The sequence below is a fragment of the Oncorhynchus clarkii genome, chromosome 2, assembly GCF_045791955.1.
Source record: "Oncorhynchus clarkii lewisi isolate Uvic-CL-2024 chromosome 2, UVic_Ocla_1.0, whole genome shotgun sequence".
Lineage (NCBI taxonomy): Eukaryota > Metazoa > Chordata > Actinopteri > Salmoniformes > Salmonidae > Oncorhynchus > Oncorhynchus clarkii.
The window spans coordinates 92,990,345-93,016,793 of NC_092148.1; the positions used below are offsets into that span (position 1 = coordinate 92,990,345).

Sequence of the window (26,449 nt, forward strand, 5' to 3'; positions counted from 1 at the left end):
CAATCAGCCAGCAAGCCAGCCAACCAGTCAGCCAACCAACCGGCCAGTCAACCAGCCAGCCAGCCAACCAGCCAGCCAGCCAACCAGACAGCCAACCAGTCAGCCAACCAAGTGGCCAGTCAACCAGTCAGCCAACCAGCCAGCCAACCAGCCAGCCAACCAGCCAGCCAACCAACCAGCCAACCAGTCAGCCAACCAGCCAGCCAACCAGTCAGCCAACCAGTCAGCCAACCAGCCAACCAGTCAGCCAACCAGCCAACCAGTCAGTCAGCCAACCAGCCAGCCAACCAGTCAGCCAACCAGCCAGCCAACCAACCAGCCAACCAACCAGCCAACCAACCAGCCAACCAACCAGCCAACCAACCAGCCAGCCAGCCAGCCAACTAGTCAGCCAACCAGCCAGCCAGCCAGCCAGCCAGCCAACCAGTCAGCCAACCAGCCAACCAGCCAGCCAACCAGCCAGCCAACCAGTCAGCCAACCAACCGGCCAGTCAATCAGCCAGCCAGCCAGCCAGCCAACCAGCCAGCCAGCCAACCAGCCAGCCAACCAGCCAGCCAACCAACCGGCCAGTCAACCAGCCAGCCAACCAGCCAGCCAGCCAGCCAGCCAACCAGACAGCCAACCAGTCAGCCAACCAACTGGCCAGTCAACCAGTCAGCCAACCAGCCAGCCAACCAGTCAGCCAACCAACCAGCCAGCCAACCAGCCAGCCAACCAGCCAGCCAACCAGCCAACCAGCCAGCCAACCAGTCAACCAGCCAGCCAACCAACCATACTAGCTTTATTATACTAGTTTAACAAAGTAGATAAGTCATACTTTCACCAACTGTAAAAATAAATCCATCTCTGTCTGAGACGGAAAAGAGCAGGCACAATGGATTATGGTCATTGTAGTTAATTACCACGTTTCTGCACTGAACTAGGTTGAATATTTGCTTAATGAAAACTACAACTCCCTTTAGCGTCCCATTTAGTTCTTGACTTCATTTCTATTGTGAATGATTTGATGTCTCTCTAGAGAAACGGCACGTTTGGCTCCACCCAAAAATCCCAACTTTATGATCCTCACCTTCATTCTTGCGGGACTTGACGAGGGTGACTTTGGCGGGCCGCGGGGGCTGGTTGAGTGAGCGCCGGTCGGAGCGCGGGGAGAGACTCCTCTCCCGTGAGCCGCTGCGTTCCCTCTCTCTGTCCCGGTCCCGCCTTCCCGTGCTTCTCCCGCTGCGCCGGGCCGAGGCCCCTCCCACGCCGCTGTAGGCGCTGGGGCCGCTGCGTGTGGAACGCGTCTCGTATATCTCTTCGTCGTAACTGTCCTCCTCGTCCTCCTCATGCTCCGACATGGTCTCCCTCTCCCCAAGACGACCCATGGGTACATGCACCTTTCGCTTCCGTCTGATTGTCTGAAGAGGAAGACAACTTTAGTCCATTGTCATGAGATTACACACCAATTTAATTTCCCCATTTCTTCCTCGTTATCTCTCTCTCTCTCTCTCTCTCTCTCTCTACAGGACGTTAGCCCGAAAGAGACAGGATCTAGTCCATAATAAGTGGTGTAATTACACCCCAAACCTCCAGTTCTCTATCTCTGGGGTATTCTGTGTCCAGTGGAAGTGGTAAGATGTGATTTCCAGGTTTTAGCAGATAATTGGAGAGTCCCAGGCGTACCGTGCCTCCAGGTGGTAAGATAAAAACAATTGGCCAATTTATATTTAACAGCTGGATTTTATCAGTGCAAAAGAAACACAGAGGAGTTTTTATTTTTAGGTTCCTCAAAAATTGATACTCACAATCTTTGCATTCTTGCCACTTTTCCTTAGCTGCTGTACTGCGTATGCGTGTTCCACGTTGTCCATGGAGACGGCGTTGACCATCGTGACTCTGTCATTCTCCCTGGAAGGAAAGGAGAGAGAGAGAGAGAGACTTGTTAATACACCGTAAACAACCACATGTATAACTAAAATTGTTTAATTAATACTATCATTTTGATCTCATGGACTGTCAGTCCTCCCATCCATAGAAACATCTATTCATCTGAGAACGGTTACATTTGTTCCAAGCCACATCCCTCAGATTTATATCAAACCAAGGAAGCTGATGTGGTAATTCATCCTAAGAGAAGAGAAGAGAAGAGAAGAGAAGAGAGGAGAGGAGAGGAGAGGAGAGGAGAGGAGGATCTTACTGCAGTAGGCCCTCAGCTGGCCCTCCCTTCAAGACGTCTGAGATGACGATGGAGGTCTCACCACTCTGGAAATGAGGGTTATCCCGACCTCCTGAGATGGCTATCCCAAAGCCAAACCCTGGTGCCTGGAGATACAGAGATGTTAACAGTCTACCCTGGTGATACAGAGATGTTAACAGTCTACCCTGGTGCCTGGTGATACAGAGATGTTAACAGTCTACCCTGGTGCCTGGTGATACAGAGATGTTAACAGTCTATCCTGGTGCCTGGTGATACAGAGATGTTAACAGTCTATCCTGGTGCCTGGTGATACAGAGATGTTAACAGTCTATCCTGGTGCCTGGTGATACAGAGATGTTAACAGTCTATCCTGGTGCCTGGTGATACAGAGATGTTAACAGTCTATCCTGGTGATACAGAGATGTTAACAGTCTACCCTGGTGCCTGGTGATACAGATATGTTAACAGTCTACCCTGGTGCCTGGAGATACAGAGATGTTAACAGTCTATCCTGGTGCCTGGTGATACAGAGATGTTAACAGTCTATCCTGGTGCCTGGTGATACAGAGATGTTAACAGTATATCCTGGTGCCTGGTGATACAGAGATGTTAACAGTCTACCCTGGTGATACAGAGATGTTAACAGTCTACCCTGGTGATACAGAGATGTTAACAGTCTACCCTGGTGCCTGGTGATACAGAGATGTTAACAGTCTATCCTGGTGCCTGGTGATACAGAGATGTTAACAGTCTATCCTGGTGCCTGGTGATACAGAGATGTTAACAGTCTATCCTGGTGCCTGGTGATACAGAGAATAAAATAGAAAATGTATCCATTATTTTACCAGGTAAGTTGACTGAGAACACGTTCTCATTTACAGCAACGACCTGGGGAATAGTTACAGGGGAGAGGAGGGGGGATGAATGAGCCAATTGTAAACTGGGGATGATTAAGTGACCGTGATGGTTTGAGGGACAGATTGGGAATTTAGCCAGGACACCAGGGTTAACACCTCTACTCTTACGATAAGTGCCATGGGATCTTTAATGACCTCAGAGAGTCAGGACACCGGGATTAACACCTCTACTCTTACGATAAGTGCCATGGGATCTTTAATGACCACAGAGAGTCAGGACACCCATTTAACGTCCCATCCGAAAGACAGCACCCTACACAGGGCAATGTCCCCAATCACGGCATTGGGATATTTTTTTAAACCAGAGGAAAGAGTGCCTCCTACGGGCCCTCCAACACCACTTCCAGCAGCATCTGGTCTCCCATCCATGGACTGACCAGGACCAACCCTGCTTAGCTTCAGAAGCAAGCCAGCAGTGGTATGCAGGGTGGTATGCTGCTAGTAAAAGATGTTAAAAGGTTATGTTAACGGTCTAACCTGGTACCTGGTGATACAGAAAACCAGAGAGAGACACAGAGACTAGCATCAGAACACTATAGCATTCACAACAACAAGAGAGAGAGAGAGAGAGAGATATAGAGAGAGAGACACAGATAGATAGAGAGAGAGAGAGAGAGACACACAGATAGAGAGAGAGACACACAGATAGATAGAGAGAGAGAGAGACACACAGATGGAGAGAGAGACACACAGATAGATAGAGAGAGACACACAGATAGAGAGAGAGAGAGAGACACACAGATAGAGAGAGAGACACACACAGATAGATAGAGAGAGACACACAGATAGAGAGAGAGAGAGAGAGAGACAGCACGAGTTAGTTACTATTAAACAGCTAGAGTTAGCTACTATTAAACAGCTAGAGAGTTAGCTACTATTAAACAGCTAGTGAGTTAGCTACTATTAAACAGCTAGCGAGTTAGCTACTATTAAACAGCTAGCGACTATTAAACAGCTAGAGAGTTAGCGACTATTAAGCAGCTAGAGATAGCTACTATTAAACAGCTAGCTACTATTAAACAGCTAGAGAGTTAGCTACTATTAAACAGCTAGAGAGTTAGCTAATATTAAACAGCTAGAGAGTTAGCTACTATTAAACAGCTAGAGAGTTAGCTACTATTAAACAGCTATCTACTATTAAACAGCTAGAGAGTTAGCTACTATTAAACAGCTAGAGTTAGCTACTATTAAACAGCTAGAGTTAGCTACTATTAAACAGCTAGAGAGTTAGCTACAATTAAACAACTAGCAAGTTAGCTAATATTAAAAAGCTAGAGAGTTAGCTACTATAAAACAGCTAAAGTTAGCTACTATTAAACAGCTAGAGAGTTAGCTACTATAAAACAGCTAGAGTTAGCTACTATTAAACAGCTAGAGAGTTAGCTACTATTAAACAGCTAGCTACTATTAAACAGCTAGAGAGTTAGCTACTATTAAACAGCTAGCTACTATTAAACAGTTAGAGAGTTAGCAACTATTAAACAGCTAGCTACTATTAAACAGCTAGAGAGTTAGCTACTATTAAACAGCTAGCGAGTTAGCTACTATTAAACAAGTGACTTGTTTAAGCTACTATTAAACAGCTAGCGAACTGTTTAATAGTAGCGAACTCGCTAGCTGTTTAATAGTAGCTAACTCGCTAGCTGTCTCTGTGAAGAACTAAACTCTGAGGTAGCCTAAGTGATAACCTCATAACATAGGTACCTTGCAAATGTTTATCCCCCTCAAACCGTGACATATAGTAAGATAGTTATTTACAGTTTCTACATTAGGTGAAGGTGAAATGGACAGACAATGAAATAGGAGCAGTGCAAGGGGGGGGCATGACAGAGTGTGATTTGTATAGACAATCCATGCTTGTTGTGTTCATACGCCCGACCTTGGCCTGTATGGAAGGTCAAATTGTGACATTTTGTTCTACAGGCCTGGTGAAAGCCCGATTTTAAGGAGGAAACAGACTATGTCAACAAATGGTTAAAAGCAACGTCCTGTCGCCTCTGACCACAGAACACTGACCATTTTCTATTCATTTTCAAGACGATTGTACGTGTTGAATCATCACTGTTTGTCGGCAACCAGCAGGTGATCTACTGTGCATGCCCGACGGTCATAAAAGATGTGTCTTGTCCTTTACACAGAGGAGAACCCTGTGACACCTAAGGCGATCGCATGCCTCCTTGACCGAAACAGTTTGGAAGAGTTTGTGTATACAGTTCCGTCGTAAAGTATTCAAACCCCTTGACTTTTTCCACATTTTGTTACGTTACAGCCTTAATCTAAATAAAACATATATTTTTTTGATTTAATACATTTTAAAATAAGGCTGTAACGTAACAAAATGTGGAAGGAGTCAAGGAGTCTGAATACTTTACGACGGAACTGTTTACTATGATGTCATGATGTTTACTATGATGTCATGATGTTTACTATGATGTCATGATGTTTACTATGATGTCATGATGTTTACTATGATGTCATGATGTTTACTATGATGTCATTTTCTGGTATTTTTTGTTTGTTTTGGACTTCGGTAAGTGTTTTTTTTTTTTTGTTGGGTCTGTTTAGACACACAACATCTTTTCTTAAGGCAAGCCCAAAGTCGATAGCCGAAGTCTACACCCTTTCGTTAGTGATTGGTTAACAGTTGGGATTATTCGATTAACTATTTGTTGTCATTCAACGATTGAGAAATACTACACCAAACATCTTAGTTAGATTTAAAATGCGCGACTAAGATATATTATTTCAGCAATTTACAAGAAAAAAAAATGAATGACAGATTTCTTGACTTGATCTATTTTGAGGAAGTGTATACTGGCTACGGTGTCTCAAAATGGACAAACAGTACTATTGCCGCTTTTTTCTCTTCTTACATAGAAGGTCTTTTAAGGGAGTATGCGCGCACACTCGTTCGGCTGACTCTCTCCTGACCTCTATCTTACCTGGGTCATGTTCATTAGAGTGAACTTTAGTTTTTGAGCATTTTTGCATTTAATGAGCATTTCCAGGTAGTCCCTACCGGTTTCAGTCAGTTTTATTCCATTTGGTGCCTAATAAACATGGTCCTGTTATTGTGTGTTCAGCATGCTGACTAGGGGAGTAGAGGCAGGAGGAAAAAGAAGATGGAGGGAGGGAAGAAGGTGAAAAAGGAGTGAGGCAAGGGCACAGAGATAGGAAAGGCTTGAGAGAGAGAGAGACAGAGAGAGAGTGAGAGAGAGAGAGAGAGAGAGAGAGAGAGAGAGAGAGATAGAGAGACAGAGAGAGAGAGAGAGAGAGAGAGGAAGAGACAGAGAGAGAGAGCGAGAGAGAGAGCGAGAGAGACAGAGAGAGAGAGCGAGAGAGACAGAGAGAGAGAGAGAGAGAGATAGAGAGAGACAGAGAGAGAGATAGAGAGAGAGAGAGAGAGAGACATAGAGAGAGATAGAGAGAGACAGAGAGAGAGACAGAGAGAGAGAGATAGATAGAGAGACAGAGAGAGAGAGAGAGAGAGAGAGAGAGAGAGATAGAGAGACAGAGAGAGAGAGAGAAAGAGAGACAGACAGAGAGAGACAGAGAGAGAGAGAGAGAGACAGAGAGACAGAGAGAGACAGAGAGAGAGAGAGAGAGACAGAGAGAGAGAGACAGAGAGACAGAGAGAGAGACAGGGACTATGTACTACTCACTCTGTGTAGAGCTACTGTGTGCTGCTCCCATATGACTGTCTCCTCCATTGCTGCGCTCTGTAACAACAAAGAGAGAAGAAAGTTATTTTCATCATCAGTTAAATTAGAGTCAGTATCCTCCAGGCTTTAGATTAATTAACTTAGGAAAATAAACTTTACAACCTCAACATCTAAGATGAGAAAATAAACTTTACAACCTCAACATCTAAGATGAGAAAATAAACTTTACAGCCTCAACATCTAAGATGAGAAAAATAAACTTTACAACCTCAACATCTAAGATGAGAAAATAAACTTTACAACCTCAACATCTAAGATGAGAAAATAGAAGAAACCTGGGGTCTATATATTCGTAAAAACGTTACAACACAACAGATTTCACAACACACTAAAACGTTACAACAGATTTCACAACACACTAAAACGTTACAAAAGATTTCACAACACACTAAAACGTTACAACAGATTTCACAACACACTAAAACGTTACAACAGATTTCACAAAACACTAAAACGTTACAACACATTCACAACACACTAAAACGTTACAACAGATTTCACAACACACTAAAACGTTACAACAGATTTCACAACACACTAAAACGTTACAACAGATTTCACAACACACTAAAACGTTACAACAGATTTCACAAAACACTAAAACGTTACAACACATTCACAACACACTAAAACGTTACAACAGATTTCACAACACACTAAAACGTTACAACAGATTTCACAAAACACTAAAACGTTACAACACATTCACAACACACTAAAACGTTACAACAAATTTCACAACACACTAAAACGTTACAACAGATTTCACAACACACTAAAACGTTAAAACAGATTTCACAAAACACTAAAACGTTACAACACATTCACAACACACTAAAACGTTACAACAGATTTCACAACACACTAAAACGTTACAACAGATTTCACAACACACTAAAACGTTACAACACATTCACAACACACTAAAACGTTACAACAGATTTCACAACACACTAAAACGTTACAACAGATTTCACAACACACTAAAACGTTACAACAGATTCACAACAGATTTCACAACACACTAAAACGTTACAACAGATTTCACAACACACTAAAACGTTACAACAGATTCACAACAGATTTCACAACACACTAAGTGGGCGGCAGTTAGCCTAGTGGTTAGAGTAAAGGGGCGGCAGATAGAGTGTTGGACTAGTAACTGAAAGGTTGCAAGATTGAATCCCTGAGCTGACAATATAAAAATCTGTTGTTCTGACCCCCTGAACAAGGCAGTTAACCCACTGTTCCCCTGAACAAGGCAGTTAACCCACTGTTCCCCTGAACAAGGCAGTTAACCCACTGTTCCCCGGTAGGCGGTCATCATAAATAAGAATGTGTTCTTAACTGACTTGCCTAGTTAAAAACAAAAAAAGTGTGTGCCCTCAGGCCCCTACTCCACTACCACATATCTACAACACAATGTGTGTGTGTGTGTGTGTGTGTGTGTGTGTGTGTGTGTGTGTGTGTGTGTGTGTGTGTGTGTGTGTGTGTGTGTGTGTGTGTGTGTGTGTCTATGTTTGTGTTGCTTCACAGTCCCCGTTGTTCCATAAGGCATATTTTTTATCTGTTTTTTTACATCTAATTGTACTGCTGACATCAGTTGCCTGATGTGGAATAGAGTTCCATGTAGTCATGGATCTATGTAGTACTGTGGAATAGAGTTCCATGTAGTCATGTCTCTATGTAGTACTGTGGAATAGAGTTCCATGTAGTCATGGCTCTATGTAGTACTGTGGAATAGAGTTCCATGTAGTCATGTCTCTATGTAGTACTGTGGAATAGAGTTCCATGTGGTCATGGCTCTATGTAGTACTGTGGAATAGAGTTCCATGTGGTCATGGCTCTATGTAGTACTGTGGAATAGAGTTCCATGTAGTCAGGTCTCTATGTAGTACTGTGGAATAGAGTTCCATGTAGTCATGGCTCTATGTAGTACTGTGGAATAGAGTTCCATGTAGTCATGTCTCTATGTAGTACTGTGGAATAGAGTTCCATGTAGTCATGGCTCTATGTAGTACTGTGGAATAGAGTTCCATGTAGTCCTGGCTCTATGTAGTACTGTGGAATAGAGTTCCATGTAGTCATGTCTCTATGCAGTACTGTGCGCCTCCCATAGTCTGTTCTGGACTTGGGGACTGTGAAGATACTGCTCGGGCATTCTCTAATAAGGAACCTGGTAAAAGCTCAGGCTGCCTATAAAGGACCTTAGTTTGTTCAGGCTGCCTAAAAAGGGGCCGTAGTTTGATCAGGCTGCCTAAAAAGGGACCGTCAGGCTGCCTATACTAGATACTGTTTCATTGTGTCAAGGAGCGGGGGAGGGGAGGGGAGGGGTGGGGGAGCGGAAGGGAGAGAGGAAAAATAAATGAGAGTTAAGAATTGAGAGGGGGGGCAGGGGAGAGGAGAGAACAGAAGGGAGAGAGTGGGAAGAAATGAGAGGGGAGAGAGTGGAGAGAAAGGAGAGAGGAGAGAAGGGAGAAAGAAGAGAGAAGAGAGAGAGGAGAGAGAAGAGAGAGAGAAGAGAGAGAGGAGAGGACAGAAGGGAAAGAGTGGGAAGAAATGAGAGGGGAGAGAGTGGAGAGAAAGGAGAGATGAGAGAAGGGAGAGAGGAGAGAGAAGAGAGAGGAGAGAGGGGAGAGAGAGGAGAGAGAGGAGAGGACAGAAGGGAGAGAGTGGGAAGGAAGAAGAGGGGAGAGAGAGAGAGTGGAGAGAGAGGAGAGAGAGAGGGGAGAGAGAGGAGAGGACAGAAGGGAGAGTGAGAAGGAAGAAGAGGGGAGAGAGGAGAGAGAGGAGAGAGGGGAGAGAGATGAGAGAGAGGAGAGAGAGATGAGAGAGAGGAGAGAGAGGAGAGAGGGGAGAGAGAGAAGAGAGAGAAGAGAGGGGAGAGAGATGAGAGAGAGAAGAGAGATTAGAGAGGGAAGAGAGACAGAGAGAGGAATCCCAGGGAGATGTGCACCACCAGAGCCAGCTGAGGTGTTGAGGAGCGATGGTTTTATTTATTTATTTGCATGGCTCCTGCAATGCAGCGAAAGAGAGATGGGATCTGCTGAGCCAAAATCCCCTAAAGCCAAGATTGTCACAACTACACCACTAGGCTACATCTCTGGTTAGCTTCTGTAGCATTCACTGTATCCCAATCAGCAGTCACAACTACACCACTAGGCTACATCTCTGGTTAGCTTCTGTAGCATTCACTGTATCCCAATCAGCAGGTCACAACTACACCACTAGGCTACATCTCTGGTTAGCTTCTGTAGCATTCACTGTATCCTAGCCAGCAGGTCACAACTACACCACTAGGCTACATCTCTGGTTAGCTTCTGTAGCATTCACTGTATCCCAATCAGCAGGTCACAACTACACCACTAGGCTACATCTCTGGTTAGCTTCTGTAGCATTTACTGTATCCTAGCCAGCAGGTCACAACTACACCACTAGGCTACATCTCTGGTTAGCTTCTGTAGCATTCCCTGTATCCTAGCCAGCAGGTCACAACTACACCACTAGGCTACATCTCTGGTTAGCTTCTGTAGCATTCACTGTATCCTAGCCAGCAGGTCACAACTACACCACTAGGCTACATCTCTGGTTAGCTTCTGTAGCATTCACTGTATCCTAGCCAGCAGGTCACAACTACACCACTAGGCTACATCTCTGGTTAGCTTCTGTAGCATTCACTGTATCCCAATCAGCAGGTCACAACTACACCACTAGGCTACATCTCTGGTTAGCTTCTGTAGCATTCACTGTATCCTAGCCAGCAGGTCACAACTACACCACTAGGCTACATCCCTGGTTAGCTTCTGTAGCATTCACTGTATCCTAGCCAGCAGGTCACAACTACACCACTAGGCTACATCTCTGGTTAGCTTCTGTAGCATTCACTGTATCCTAGCCAGCAGGTCACAACTACACCACTAGGCTACATCCCTGGTTAGCTTCTGTAGCATTTACTTTATCCTAGCAGCATTGTCACAACGAACCAGACCACTACTGTACATCTCATTCTCAGATAGCTACTCATCCTGACTGTATCCTAGCAGCAATGTCAACCCAACCAGGAAATCTCAAGGTAGCTCACACTGACAGATACTGTAACTAAGACTAAAACCACACTGACACACCGCACAATAGTCAGAATTCACTGACACTATATACATTATATATACACAACACCACACCATATTCAGCATTCAATGACACTATATACATTATATATACACAAAACCACACCATATTCAGCATTCAATGACACTATATACATTATATATACACAACACCACACCATAGTCAACATTCACTGACACTATATACACTATACACAAAACCACACCATAGCTAGCATTCACTGACACTTTATACATGATATATACACAAAAGCATGTGAACACCCCTTTAAATTAGTGGATTCGGCTATTTCAGCCACACCCGTTGCTGACAGGTGTACAAAATCGAGCACACAGCCATGCAATCTCCATAGACAAACATTGGCAGTAGAATGGTCCGTACTGAAGAGCTCTTTCAACGTGGCACCATCATAGGATGCCACCTTTCCAAGAAGTCAGTTTGTCAAATTTCTGCCCTGTTAGAGCTGCCCCGGTTCAACTGTAAGTGTTATTATTGTGAAGTGGAAATGTCTGGGAACAACAACGGCTCAGCCACAAAGTTCACAGAACGAGAACGCCGAGTGCTGAAGCACGTAAAATATGTCTGTCCTCGGTTGCAACACTCACTACCGAGTTCCAAACCGCCTCTGAAAGTAACGTCAGCGCAATAACTGTTCGTCGGGAGCTTCATGAAATGTGTTTCCGTGGCCGAGCAGCTGCACACAAGCCTAAGATCACCATGAGCAATGCCAAGTGTCGGCTGGAGTGATGTAAAGCTCACGGCCATTGGGAAAGGAAGAGGGGATACCCAGTCAGTTGTACAACTGAATGCACTCAACTGAAGTGTGTCTTCCGCATTTAACCCAACCCCTCTGAATCAGAGAGGTGTAAGCGGCAGCCTTAATTGACATCAACGTCATCCGCGCCCGGGAATAGTGGGTTTACTGCCTTGCTCAGGGGCAGAATGTCAGATTTGTACCTTGTCAGCTCTGGGATTCGATCCAGCAACCTTTCGGGTACTGGCTCCAAGCTCCTACCCGCCACATTGGACTCTGGAGCAGTGGAAACGTGTTCTCTGGAGTGATGAATAACGCTTCACCATCTGGAAGTCTGACGGACAAATCTGGGTTTGCCGGCTGCCAGGAGAACATTACCTGCCCCAATGCATAGTGGCAACTGTAAAGTTTGGTGGAGGAGGAATACTGGCTGTTTTTCATGGTTCAGTTCCCTTAGTTCCAGTGAAGAGACATCTTAACGCTACAGCATACAATGACATTCTAGATGATTCTGTGCTTCCAACTTCGTAGCAACAGTTTTGGGAAGGCCCTTTCCTGTTTCAGCATGAGGATCTCGCGTTCTGCACAGGGGCATACAGAAATGGTTTGTTGAGATTGGTGTGGAAGAACTTGACTGGCCTGTACAGAGCCCTGACCTCAACCCCATCAAACACCTTTGGGATGAATTGGAACGCTGACTGCGAGACAGGCCTAATCGCCCAACATCAGTACCCGACCTCACTAATGCTCTTGTGGCTGAAAGGAAGCAAGTCCCCCTGCAGCAATGATCCAACATCTAGTGGAAAGCCGTCCCAGAAGAGTAGAGGCTGTTATAGCAGCAATGTTCCAACATCTAGTGGAAAGTCTTCCCAGAAGAGTGGAGGCTGTTATAGCAGCAATGTTCCAACATCTAGTGGAAAGTCTTCCCAGAAGAGTGGAGGCTGTTATAGCAGCAATGTTCCAACATCTAGTGGAAAGCCTTCCCAGAAGAGTGGAGGCTGTTATAGCAGCAATGTTCCAGCATCTAGTGGAAAGCCTTCCCAGAAGAGTGGATGGAGGCTGTTATAGCAGCAATGTTCCAACATCTAGTGGAAAGCCTTCCCAGAAGAGTGGAGGCTGTTATAGCAGCAATGTTCCAACATCTAGTGGAAAGCCTTCCCAGAAGAGTGGAGGCTGTTATAGCAGCAATGTTCCAACATCTAGTGGAAAGCCTTCCCAGAAGAGTGGAGGCTGTTATAGCAGCAATGTTCCAGCATCTAGTGGAAAGCCTTCCCAGAAGAGTGGATGGAGGCTGTTATAGCAGCAATGTTCCAACATCTAGTGGAAAGCCTTCCCAGAAGAGTGGAGGCTGTTATAGCAGCAATGTTCCAACATCTAGTGGAAAGCCTTCCCAGAAGAGTGGAGGCTGTTATAGCAGGAAAGGGGGACCAACTCCATATGATTTTGGAATGAGATGTTCGACAAGCAGGTGTCCACATACTTTTGGTCATGTAGTATACCATAGCCAGCATTCACAGACGCTACAGTATACTGTATACAGTGCATTCGGGAAGTATTCATACCCCTTGAATTTTTCCAAATTTTGTTACGTTACAGCCTTATTCTAAAATTGATTAAATAAATAAAACATCCTCATTAATCTACACACAATGCCCCATAATGACATCACAATTCCCCATAATGACATCACAATGCCGCATAATGACATCACAATGCCCCATAATGACATCACAATGCCCCATAATGCAGTGCACTTCATAACGTCAAAGCGAAAACATTTTTTTTTGTTTTTTGAGAGAATGCCAAGAGAGTGAAAGCTGTCAAGGCAAAGGGTGGCTACTTTGAAGAATATATTTTCATTTGTTTAACACTTTTGTGGTTACTACATGATTCCATATGTGTTATTTCATAGTTTTGATGTCTTCACTATTATTCTACAGTGTAGTAAATAGTAAAAATAAAGAAAAACCCTGGAATGAGTCGATGTGTCCAAACTTTTGACTTATTATTATTTATTTTTTTTTACAAATACTTTGAGTCAAAGCATGTATATTTTCTACATACATCTACATTTCTCTGTTTTTAGTCGTTTAAAATTCACACTGAAAACTTTTTGCCATCCTAAAAAATATATTTAAAAATAATTTGTATATAAGTCTTACACTTAGCCGGCCCACCCAAGGCCTTTCTATGGGAAACAAAACAGGATTTCTATCAGGTTGACTGTAAGATGTGACAGGCATTCCAATGAGCTTCAGCTGCCCTGACAGACAGACCAGACCAGACCAGCTCAGTCACATCATGCCGGTGTTCAGATTTGATAACGATGCACAGCCAAGTCCAGACTGGAGGCTGAGAGGAGAGGAGAGGAGAGGAGAGGAGAGGAGAGGAGAGGAGAGGAGAGGGAGGAGCACCTGGTTGGCTAGAAATTATACAGCTTGTTTGTGCTTTTACAACGTTGTGTCCCGGCGGTGCACACACACACACACACACACACACACACACACACACACACACACACACACACACACACACACACACACACACACACACACACACACACACACACACACACACACAGACAGGCACAGACACACCTATAAATAGACCAGTATTGTGCTTGGGTTAGTTTTTAGCTGCAGTTTAGTCTGGGTGATCAAGATACCATTGCCAACACACACACACACGACACTGTCACCGCCAATCAAAACAGACCACACACACACACGCACACACACACACACACACACACACACACACACACACACACACACACACACACACACACACACACACACACACACACACACACACACACACAGAGAGGAAGTTAAAGGATTGTAATACCTCTTAACAGTGGATGAATGGGGTAAAGTCGGGGGGGAAATGAGGTAGGAGTCACTTCCTTTGAGACAGGAAGAGACTCACAGTATGTTAATACCGATATCCCATGTTACAGTCCATAGAATAACAATGGGTTTATTGCTGGTAACATAATGGCACCACTATGAGGAAGTGATTGAAGTGACCGTCATTAAAACATGCCTTGAATGTCTTTGCACATTAACGACAACTAGGCCTACATGCAGTAAAATCATGGGGCTACAGAATACAGAATCCCAGAATACAGAATTACAGAATACAGAATCACAGAATACAGAATCCCAGAATACAGAATCACAGAATACAGAATCACAGAATCCCAGAATACAGAATTACAGAATACAGAATCACAGAATACAGAATCCCAGAATACAGAATTACAGAATACAGAATCACAGAATACAGAATCCCAGAATACAGAATTACAGAATACAGAATCACAGAATACAGAATCACAGAATCATAGAATACAGAATCATAGAATACAGAATACAGAACAATCTCTATCTGCCAGCAGAACACTGATAGTTCTCTGTTCTCTGCAGGAGGGTAAACTGTCAACAACATGGGTTGCGTTCATTAGTCGCACAATGTAGCGATTTGTTGGTGGACCGTAGCGAAAACATTTTGCAACTGAAACAAAGAGTTTCTTTTGGACAAATTCAGGGTAGTTTGCTTCTGTTTGATTCCTAGTGAATACAGCTGTATCTCTCTCCCCAGTCAGCCCATCTCTTCTTACCCACAAAGCATCACTGTCTACACCCACATTTCCCAGGCAGAAATACAAAACCAGGTTTATCCATGGAGCAGAGAACACCTACGTATCTCATCCTGATACGGATGGTACTACCGCACACTGAAACAATCATCTCCGGTTCAATATCAGTCTGAAAAACTATATGGATTTTAACACAATTGATTCAGTGTCTGTTAACACAGATGGACTTCAAATCCCCGAGCTGACAAGGTACAAATCTGTCGTTCTGCACCTGAACAGGCAGTTAACCCACTGTTCCAAGGCCGTCATTGTAAATAAGAATGTGTTCTTAACTGACTTGCCTGGTTAAAAACAGGTGTTTAAAAAAGGAGGTAAAGTAGCCAGGTCACCCTGTGCAGATAGCCACATACTGACATCACATAGGCCTGTTCTAAATTCACTGTCCCTCCACTTCTCCCCATTTCTACCCCAAACCCAGGACCACCGAGGAGGTCCCTCCGCAAAGAACACTTTGTCCAAATCATGAGCGTGTGTGTAGGAGGCTAATTAAAGCATAATGAAGCAAGAGGGGGATGTAGTAAGTAAGGTGGATTAGCCTCGTGATTTATTAAAAAGCAGCATCAGTTACTTAGGAAACAGGACAGGCAGAGTGGAGAGAGAGAGAGGCACCGTCTGAATTGATTAAAAATAAAATAAAACGGTCCTCTCCTGGTCTCCTCCCCATCATCTGTTGCAGTGATGGTTGATGCCCATCAACTCATCATTAGGCTGGCTTTCACCTGGTCACTGGTATTTAGATCATGAGAAGGGCTGACTTTTTTTGGGGGGGGGGGGGGGGGGGTAATTGAGAAAGAGCCAAAGCGGACTGACTGAACCTGCCAAATATCTGCTGCCAAAACCCTCCTCCAAAAATCCCCTCCTTACGGTTCCCACGGCAACCAGGTGGCGCTGCCCTGATACAATAGAGTAGTTATCGTTCAGAGCAGAACACCTAGCCCGAGCATGTGCTATCTTATCACACAGCCAGGACTTCACACAGTCTTATCTAGCCACACAGCCAGGGCTTTACACAGCCTGCCTGTCTGCCTGCCTGTGTGTGTGTGTGTGTGAGAGTGGGAGAGAGACTTGTCTGGCCAGGCTGAATGCCAACCAGCCGTTAGCCTAGCGGAGTATAACTGTGGTTATGGGAACACTGACTAGGTCACGACATGGATCTACTGCTGGACTACAGAGGTTCAAGGCTCAACAGCAACAGACAGCAAAACCTCTTCAAGCAGCTTTTAAAAAAAATACAAATAATTAAAAGCTAACAAAAAGTTGAAAACAAAGAAGACAAGGCATGTAACAGTGAAAAGGCTTACAGTCCTTTAAAAGAGAGGGATTTTTTAAAGATATTTCTAAGATTGCTGGAAAGTGGAAAGAAACACAGAAGCCTGAAATTAAAAATGAAAAGTTCTCTGCTTCAAGCTAATCAGCGCTGTGGAAACGCTGCTGCAACGTTACTCTGAACCGTTTGGTCTGAATTTATAGCAGGAGGTTTTATACCCAGCGTTGAACCCGAAACGCTCATAAAATAGCGACTTCATTCCAGATGACAGTAAATATTCCATTGTTTCTTTTTTTTTGGACCATTTTACTCATTCAAAACAAACATTCGTACACATTGCTGTAAAAAACAACACACATACGGGGGTACATGCGGGTACATATATACAATTACGCACGCACACCCACATTGCACGCAGTCACACACTCTTCCGCTCTTTCAGATTCCTGCAGAGTGTGCAGGGCATGTTCTTCAGTACATGTAATTGTGGTGCAGCAGTGTGTCAGCAGTGTGTCTGCAGTGTGTCAGCAGTGTGTCTGCAGTGTGTCTGCAGTGTGTCTGCAGTGTGTCTGCAGTGTGTCAGCAGTGTGTCTGCAGTGTCAGCGGTGTGTCTGCAGTGTGTCTGCAGTGTCAGCAGTGTGTCAGCAGTGTGTCTGCAGTGTGTCTGCGGTGTGTCAGCGGTGTGTCTGCAGTGTGTCTGCAGTGTGTCAGCGGTGTGTCAGCAGTGGGTCTGCAGTGTGTCAGCGGTGTGTCAGCGGTGTGTCAGCGGTGTGTCAGCGGTGTGTCTGCAGTGTGTCTGCGGTGTGTCAGCGGTGTGTCAGCGGTGTGTCTGCGGTGTGTCAGCGGTGTGTCTGCGGTGTGTCTGCAGTGTGTCTGCAGTGTCAGCAGTGTGTCAGCAGTGTGTCTGCAGTGTGTCTGCAGTGTCAGCAGTGTGTCAGCAGTGTGTCTGCAGTGTGTCTGCAGTGTGTCAGCAGTGTGTCTGCAGTGTGTCAGCAGTGTGTCAGCGGTGTGTCAGCGGTGTGTCTGCGGTGTGTCTGCGGTGTGTCTGCGGTGTGTCAGCGGTGTGTCTGCGGTGTGTCAGCGGTGTGTCTGCGGTGTGTCAGCTGTGTGTCTGCAGTGTGTCAGCGGTGTGTCAGCGGTGTGTCAGCGGTGTGTCAGCGGTGTGTCTGCGGTGTGTCTGCGGTGTGTCTGCGGTGTGTATGCGGTGTGTCTGCAGTGTGTCTGCAGTGTGTCTGCAGTGTCAGCAGTGTGTCAGCAGTGTGTCTGCAGTGTGTCTGCAGTGTGTCAGCGGTGTGTCAGCAGTGGGTCTGCAGTGTGTCAGCGGTGTGTCAGCGGTGTGTCAGCGGTGTGTCAGCGGTGTGTCTGCAGTGTGTCTGCGGTGTGTCAGCGGTGTGTCTGCGGTGTGTCTGCAGTGTGTCTGCAGTGTCAGCAGTGTGTCAGCAGTGTGTCTGCAGTGTGTCTGCAGTGTCAGCAGTGTGTCAGCAGTGTGTCTGCAGTGTGTCTGCAGTGTCAGCAGTGTGTCAGCAGTGTGTCTGCAGTGTGTCTGCAGTGTGTCAGCGGTGTGTCAGCAGTGGGTCTGCAGTGTGTCAGCGGTGTGTCAGCGGTGTGTCAGCGGTGTGTCAGCGGTGTGTCTGCAGTGTGTCTGCGGTGTGTCAGCGGTGTGTCTGCGGTGTGTCTGCAGTGTGTCTGCAGTGTCAGCAGTGTGTCAGCAGTGTGTCTGCAGTGTGTCTGCAGTGTCAGCAGTGTGTCAGCAGTGTGTCTGCAGTGTGTCTGCAGTGTGTCAGCAGTGTGTCTGCAGTGTGTCAGCAGTGTGTCAGCGGTGTGTCAGCGGTGTGTCTGCGGTGTGTCTGCGGTGTGTCTGCGGTGTGTCAGCGGTGTGTCTGCAGTGTGTCAGCGGTGTGTCTGCGGTGTGTCAGCTGTGTGTCTGCAGTGTGTCAGCGGTGTGTCAGCGGTGTGTCAGCGGTGTGTCAGCGGTGTGTCTGCGGTGTGTCTGCGGTGTGTCTGCGGTGTGTATGCGGTGTGTCTGCAGTGTGTCTGCAGTGTGTCTGCAGTGTCAGCAGTGTGTCAGCAGTGTGTCTGCAGTGTGTCTGCAGTGTGTCAGCAGTGTGTCTGCAGTGTGTCTGCAGTGTCAGCAGTGTGTCAGCAGTGTGTCTGCAGTGTGTCTGCAGTGTGTCAGCAGTGTGTCTGCAGTGTGTCAGCAGTATGTCAGCGGTGTGTCAGCGGTGTGTCTGCGGTGTGTCTGCGGTGTGTCTGCGGTGTGTCAGCGGTGTGTCTGCGGTGTGTCAGCGGTGTGTCTGCGGTGTGTCAGCTGTGTGTCTGCAGTGTGTCAGCGGTGTGTCAGCGGTGTGTCAGCAGTGTGTCAGCGGTGTGTCAGCAGTGGGTCTGCAGTGTGTCAGCGGTGTGTCAGCGGTGTGTCAGCGGTGTGTCAGCGGTGTGTCTGCAGTGTGTCTGCGGTGTGTCAGCGGTGTGTCAGCGGTGTGTCTGCGGTGTGTCAGCGGTGTGTCTGCGGTGTGTCTGCAGTGTGTCTGCAGTGTCAGCAGTGTGTCAGCAGTGTGTCTGCAGTGTGTCTGCAGTGTCAGCAGTGTGTCAGCAGTGTGTCTGCAGTGTGTCTGCAGTGTGTCAGCAGTGTGTCTGCAGTGTGTCAGCAGTGTGTCAGCGGTGTGTCAGCGGTGTGTCTGCGGTGTGTCTGCGGTGTGTCTGCGGTGTGTCAGCGGTGTGTCTGCGGTGTGTCAGCGGTGTGTCTGCGGTGTGTCAGCTGTGTGTCTGCAGTGTGTCAGCGGTGTGTCAGCGGTGTGTCAGCGGTGTGTCTGCGGTGTGTCTGCGGTGTGTCTGCGGTGTGTCTGCGGTGTGTCTGCAATGTGTCTGCAGTGTGTCTGCAGTGTCAGCAGTGTGTCAGCAGTGTGTCTGCAGTGTGTCAGCAGTGTGTCTGCAGTGTGTCTGCAGTGTCAGCAGTGTGTCAGCAGTGTGTCTGCAGTGTGTCTGCAGTGTGTCAGCAGTGTGTCTGCAGTGTGTCAGCAGTGTGTCAGCGGTGTGTCAGCGGTGTGTCTGCGGTGTGTCTGCGGTGTGTCTGCGGTGTGTCAGCGGTGTGTCTGCGGTGTGTCAGCGGTGTGTCTGCGGTGTGTCAGCTGTGTGTCTGCAGTGTGTCAGCGGTGTGTCAGCGGTGTGTCAGCGGTGTGTCAGCGGTGTGTCTGCGGTGTGTCTGCGGTGTGTCTGCGGTGTGTCTGCGGTGTGTCTGCAGTGTGTCTGCAGTGTCAGCAGTGTGTCAGCAGTGTGTCTGCAGTGTGTCTGCAGTGTGTCAGCGGTGTGTCAGCAGTGTGTCTGCAGTGTGTCTGCGGTGTGTCTGCGGTGTGTCTGCAGTGTGTCTGCAGTGTGTCTGCAGTGTCAGCAGTGTGTCAGCAGTGTGTCTGCAGTGTGTCAGCAGTGTGTCTGCAGTGTCAGCAGTGTGTCAGCAGTGTGTCTGCAGTGTGTCTGCAGTGTGTCAGCAGTGTGTCTGCAGTGTGTCAGCAGTGTGTCAGCGGTGTGTCAGCGGTGTGTCTGCGGTGTGTCTGCGGTGTGTCTGCGGTGTGTCAGCGGTGTGTCTGCGGTGTGTCAGCGGTGTGTCTGCGGTGTGTCAGCTGTGTGTCTGCAGTGTGTCAGCGGTGTGTCAGCGGTGTGTCAGCGGTGTGTCAGCGGTGTGTCTGCGGTGTGTCTGCGGTGTGTCTGCGGTGTGTCTGCGGTGTGTCTGCAGTGTGTCTGCAGTGTGTCTGCAGTGTCAGCAGTGTGTCAGCAGTGTGTCTGCAGTGTGTCTGCAGTGTGTCAGCGGTGTGTCTGCGGTGTGTCTGCGGTGTGTCTGCAGTGTGTCTGCAGTGTCAGCAGTGTGTCAGCAGTGTGTCAGCAGTGTGTCTGCAGTGTGTCTGCAGTGTCAGCAGTGTGTCTGCAGTGTCAGCAGTGTGTCTGCAGTGTGTCTGCAGTGTGTCAGCAGTGTGTCAGCAGTGTGTCTGCAATGTGTCTGCAGTGTCAGCAGTGTGTCTGCAGTGTGTCTGCAGTGTGTCTGCAGTGTGTCAGCAGTGTGTCTGCAGTGTGTCTGCAGTGTGTCTGCAGTGTGTCAGCAGTGTGTCAGCAGTGTGTCAGCAGTGTGTCTGCAGTGTGTGAAGAAAAGAGAAGCGACTTGGATTCTAGAACACGAATGATTTCTCCGCCCCGGGTCATTTCTTCCTACTGTTACCATAGCAACGAGGCATGTTAAAAACGAACACAACCGCGCAGGTCATCCAGTCAGTGACCTGACATTCATTCCAAGACAATCATTTCCTGAATCAGGTAGTGTGTGGAATCTGGATCGGACCAGAAAGAACAGCATGAAAAGAGTACCGTATCCTCTAGCCTCAGTCGCCACATTGTAATGATGACACCTCCTTCTTTACTAATCAAATCAACAAGAATGGAACTTGTTCAGCAATTTATGCAGATTCATAGTTTCAATTTGTTTATTAGCCTAAAATTAGTTTTTTAATTAAACCCCAAAAAGGTGCATTGTTCTTTCTATCCCAGAGACCAATCCCCAAGAGTCAACCATGTCGGGCAGCAGGTAGCCTAGTGGTTAGAGCGTTGGACCAGTAACCAGCAGGTAGCCTGGTGGTTAGAGGGTTGGACCAGTAACCAGCAGGTAGCCTAGTGGTTAGAGCGTTGGGCCAGTAACCAGTAGGTAGCCTAGTGGTTAGAGGGTTGGACCAGTAACCAGCAGGTAGCCTAGTGGTTAGAGGGTTGGACCAGTAACCAGCAGGTAGCCTAGTGGTTAGAGGGTTGGACCAGTAACCAGCAGGTAGCCTAGTGGTTAGAGTGTTGGGCCAGTAACCAGCAGGTAGCCTCGTGGTTAGAGTGTTGGGCCAGTAACCAGCAGGTAGCCTAGTGGTCAAAGTGTTGGGCCAGTAACCAGCAGGTAGCCTAGTGGTTAGAGCGTTGGACCAGTAACCAGCAGGTAGCCTAGTGGTTAGAGCGTTGGGCCAGTAACCAGTAGGTAGCCTAGTGGTTAGAGGGTTGGACCAGTAACCAGCAGGTAGCCTAGTGGTTAGAGGGTTGGACCAGTAACCAGCAGGTAGCCTAGTGGTTAGAGGGTTGGACCAGTAACCAGCAGGTAGCCTAGTGGTTAGAGTGTTGGGCCAGTAACCAGCAGGTAGCCTCGTGGTTAGAGGGTTGGGCCAGTAACCAGCAGGTAGCCTAGTGGTTAGAGGGTTGGGCCAGTAACCAGCAGGTAGCCTCGTGGTTAGAGGGTTGGGCCAGTAACCAGCAGGTAGCCTAGTGGTTAGAGCGTTGGGCCAGTAACCAGTAGGTAGCCTAGTGGTTAGAGCGTTGGGCCAGTAACCAGTAGGTAGCCTAGTGGTCAGAGGATTGGACCAGTAACCAGCAGGTAGCCTAGTGGTTAGAGGGTTGGGCCAGTAACCAGCAGGTAGCCTAGTGGTTAGAGTGTTGGGCCAGTAACTGAAAGGTTGCTGGATCGAATATCCCGAGCTGACAAGGTAAAAATCTGTCGTTCTGAACAAGGCAGTTAACCCAATGTTCCCTGGTAGGCCGTCATTGTAAATAATAATTTGTTCTTTACTGACTTGCCTATAAAATAAATGCATTTTGCCATATTGCACTCTGAGGGTTCTGTAATCTGCAGCGTTGGTGAACACACTCAGTTTGCGGTCAGTAGTCGTGTCAGTTTCTCCTTTAATCTATGGCGTTGTGTGGTCGGTCAGTAGTCGTGTCAGTATCTCCTTTAATCTATGGCGTTGTGTGGTCAGTAGTCGTGTCTCCTTTAATCTATGGCGTTGTGTGGTCAGTAGTGGTGTCTCCTTTAATCTATGGCGTTGTGTGGTCGGTCAGTAGTCGTGTCAGTATCTCCTTTAATCTATGGCGTTGTGTGGTCAGTAGTCGTGTCTCCTTTAATCTATGGCGTTGTGTGGCACTGACTCTGTTAGGCCTGGGTGGTATCCAGCTTGTCCTTCCTTCATACCGACCTTCTGCCTTACCAGGATAATAATCACAATAACAGTACATTATACACGCCGGAGTTGCATATCACATTTAACAAACCAAACATTGAAATACCATTATAGAAGGTCAAGTAAAAACTCAAACCGGAACATGATAGTTATCCCTCCCTGTCCTAATGTAGACCAACCCAGGCCTGGAGTTATCCCTCCCTGTCCTAACGTAGACCAACCCAGGCCTGGAGTTATCCCTCCCTGTCCTAAAGTAGACCAACCCAGGCCTGGAGTTATCCCTCCCTGTCCTAACGTAGACAACCCAGGCCTGGAGTTATCCCTCCCTGTCCTAACGTAGACCAACCAGGCCTGGAGTTATCCATCTCTGTCCTAACGTAGACCAACCAGGCCTGGAGTTATCCATCTCTGTCCTAATGTAGACCAACGTCTTACAGTACGGACATTGCAATTTATTGCCAAGGCCTCATCTGCAGTCCTCATGCCTCCTTGCAGCATGCCTAAGGCACATTCACGCAGATGAGCAGGGACCCTGGGCATCTTTTTGTTGTTGTGTTTTTCAGTCAGTAGAAAGGCCTCTTTAGTGTCCTAAGATCTCATAACTGTGACCTTAATTGCCTACAGTCTGTATGCTGTTAGTGTCTTAACGACCGTTCCACAGGTGCATGTAAATTCATTGTTTATGGTCCATGGAACAAAAATGGGAAACAGTGTTTAAACCCTTTACAATGAAGATCTGTGAAGATCATTTATAAATTATCTTTGAAAGACAGGGTCCTGAAAAAAGGATGTTCCTTTTTTTGCTGAGTACAAATATACAAATATTAAAATGTATATATATTTTTTTAAAGAAATAGTTTCAACGGTAATGAAAAACCATCCTGTGGCTATTTCCAAATCCTGTGTAATACTGTCTTGTATGGTCTACCAGCCAAGCCTAGCCTGTGTAATACTGTCCTGTATGGTCCTGTATGGTATACCAGCCAAGCCTAGCCTGTGTAATACTGTCCTGTATGGTCCTGTATGGTCTACCAGCCAAGCCTAGCCTGTGTAATACTGTCCTGTATGGTATACCAGCCAAGCCTAGCCTGTGTAATACTGTCCTGTATGGTCCTGTATGGTATACCAGCCAAGCCTAGCCTGTGTAATACTGTCCTGTATGGTATACCAGCCAAGCCTAGCCTGTGTAATACTGTCCTGTATGGTCCTGTATGGTCTACCAGCCAAGCCTAGCCTGTGTAATACTGTCCTGTATGGTATACCAGCCAAGCCTAGCCTGTGTAATACTGTCCTGTATGGTCCTGTATGGTATACCAGCCAAGCCTAGCCTGTGTAATACTGTCCTGTATGGTCTTGTATGGTCTACCAGCCAAGCCTAGCCTGGGGAATACTGTCCTGTATGGTATACCAGCCAAGCCTAGCCTGTGTAATACTGTCCTGTATGGTCCTGTATGGTATACCAGCCAAGCCTAGCCTGTGGAATACTGTCCTGTATGGTATACCAGCCAAGCCTAGCCTGGGGAATACTGTCCTGTATGGTATACCAGCCAAGCCTAGCCTGGGGAATACTGTCCTGTATGGTATACCAGCCAAGCCTAGCCTGGGGAATACTGTCCTGTATGGTCTACCAGCCAAGCCTAGCCTGTGTGTTCGCTGGCTTTGTGAACAGCCCCTAAGTCTAACAGACTGTGCCAGCAGAAGGAAGCTCCACTCTGCAGGTTTGGAGCCAGAGCCTGGCAAGGCTGGCTGCCAAGGTAGGGCACTCTGGACAGAGGGAGACTGACCAGGGCTACCTTCTTGCCCTTTGTGCTGTTGTCTGTGCCCAATAATGTTTGTACCGTGTTTTGTGTTGCTACCATCTTGTGTTGCTACCATGCTGTGTTGTCATGTGTTGCTGCCATGCTGTCGTTTCTGTCTTTAGGTCTCTCTTTATGTCGTGTTGTGTTGTCTCTCTTGTTGTGATGTGTGTTTTGTCCTAGATGTTTATTTTATTTTTAATTCCAGCCCCCGTCCCCGCAGCAGGCCTTTTGCCTTCTGGTAGGCCGTCATTGTAAATAAGAATTTGTTCTTAACTGACTTGCCTAAATAAATAAAAGTTCAATTAAAAAATGGTTGCATCCCTAATGCACTACTTTAGACCAGAGCCCTATAGAACCCTATTCCCTATATAGTGCACTACTTTAGACCAGAGCCCTATAGAACCCTATTCCCTATATAGTGCACTACTTTAGACCAGAGCCCTATAGAACCCTATTCCCTATATATAGTGCACTACTTTAGACCAGAGCCCTATAGAACCCTATTCCCTATATAGTGCACTACTTTAGACCAGAGCCCTATAGAACCCTATTCCCTATATAGTGCACTACTTTAGACCAGAGCCCTATAGAACCCTATTCCCTATATAGTACACTACTTTAGACCAGAGCCCTATAGAACCCTATTCCCTATATAGTGCACTACTTTAGACCAGAGCCCTATAGAACCCTATTCCCTATATAGTACACTACTTTAGACCAGAGCCCTATAGAACCCTATTCCCTATATAGTGCACTACTTTAGACCAGAGCCCTATAGAACCCTATTCCCTATATAGTGCACTACTTTAGACCAGAGTCCTACAGAACCCTGCTCTGGTCAAAAGTAGTGCACTAGAAGGGAAATATGGTGCCATTTGGCAGGCTGACCATGTCGGTTGGGTCCTGATTTCCAATAGAATTACAGGAACAGGCAAAGCCCTTCAGCTCACAGCAAATAGACTGGTACGGCTACACACTACTGCTGCCAGTCAACCCATATAAAGGAACATGGACATTGAATGGGACTGTCTGTTCTAGTAATTCTGTTTCTATGATTAGAACCCATGCAGCTTGGAAGATGAGAGTTGTGCAGCCCTCTGCAACACAGATGGAGCTAACAGCTGGCAATAAGATGGACGAAGCCAAAAATCAACCGTATCTATCTATCTAGCAATAAGCATTAAACACACACATACACACATACACACACCACACACACACACACACACACACACACACACACACACACACACACATACACACACACACACACACACACACACACACACACACACACACACACACACACACACCACACACACACACACCACACACACACACACACACACACACACACACACACACACACACACACACACACCGCAAAACAAGTCCTGTAGAATAACATATGGCGGATTATAATAGTGAAGACATCAACACTATGGAATAACACATATGGAATCACGTAGTAACCAAAAAAGTGTTAAACAAATCCATATATAATTTATATTTTATATTCTTCAAAGTAGCCACTCTTTGGCTTAAATGACAACTTTGCACACTCTTGGTATTCTCTCAACCAGCTTTGTGAGGTAGTCACCTGGAATTAATTTTAATTAACAGGTATTTTGTGGAATTTTATCCCTTCTGACAAGGTAGGGGGGGGGGGTAGCAGAAGATAGCCCTATTTGGTAAGACCATTGCAGCCCAAATAAATGCTTCACAGAGTTCGAGTAACAGACATCTCAACATCAACTGTTCAGAAGAGACTGCGTGAATCATGCCTTCATGGTCGAATTGCTGCAAAGAAACCACTACCAAAGGACACCAATAATAAGAAGAGACTTGCTTGGGCCAAGAAACACAAGCAATGGACATTAGACTTGTGGAAATCCGTCCTTTGGTCTGATGAGTCCAAATTTGAGATTTTTGGTTCCAACAGCCGTGTCTTTGTGAGACGCAGAATAGGTGAATGGATGATCTCTGCATGTGTGGTTCCCACCGTGAAGCATGGAGGTGGTGGTGTGATGGTGCTTTGCTGGTGACACTGTCAGT

At 46.6% G+C, this 26,449-nt stretch overlaps 1 protein-coding gene across 7 annotated transcripts in view; it reads right to left on the reverse strand.

Moving 5' to 3' along the window:
• LOC139376446 (tight junction protein 1b) overlaps window positions 1-26,449 on the reverse strand; it is a 212,252-nt gene that overhangs the window by 63,834 nt on the left and 121,969 nt on the right. For all 7 annotated transcript variants that reach the window (XM_071119076.1, XM_071119069.1, XM_071119062.1 and 4 more), the window contains 4 exons: window positions 6,760-6,816; window positions 2,181-2,305; window positions 1,789-1,891; window positions 1,071-1,401 (listed from right to left, as the gene is read on the reverse strand). In XM_071119076.1, the coding sequence (XP_070975177.1) occupies window positions 1,071-1,401; window positions 1,789-1,891; window positions 2,181-2,305; window positions 6,760-6,816 (616 nt within the window). The remainder of the gene's footprint in view (window positions 1-1,070; window positions 1,402-1,788; window positions 1,892-2,180; window positions 2,306-6,759; window positions 6,817-26,449) is intronic.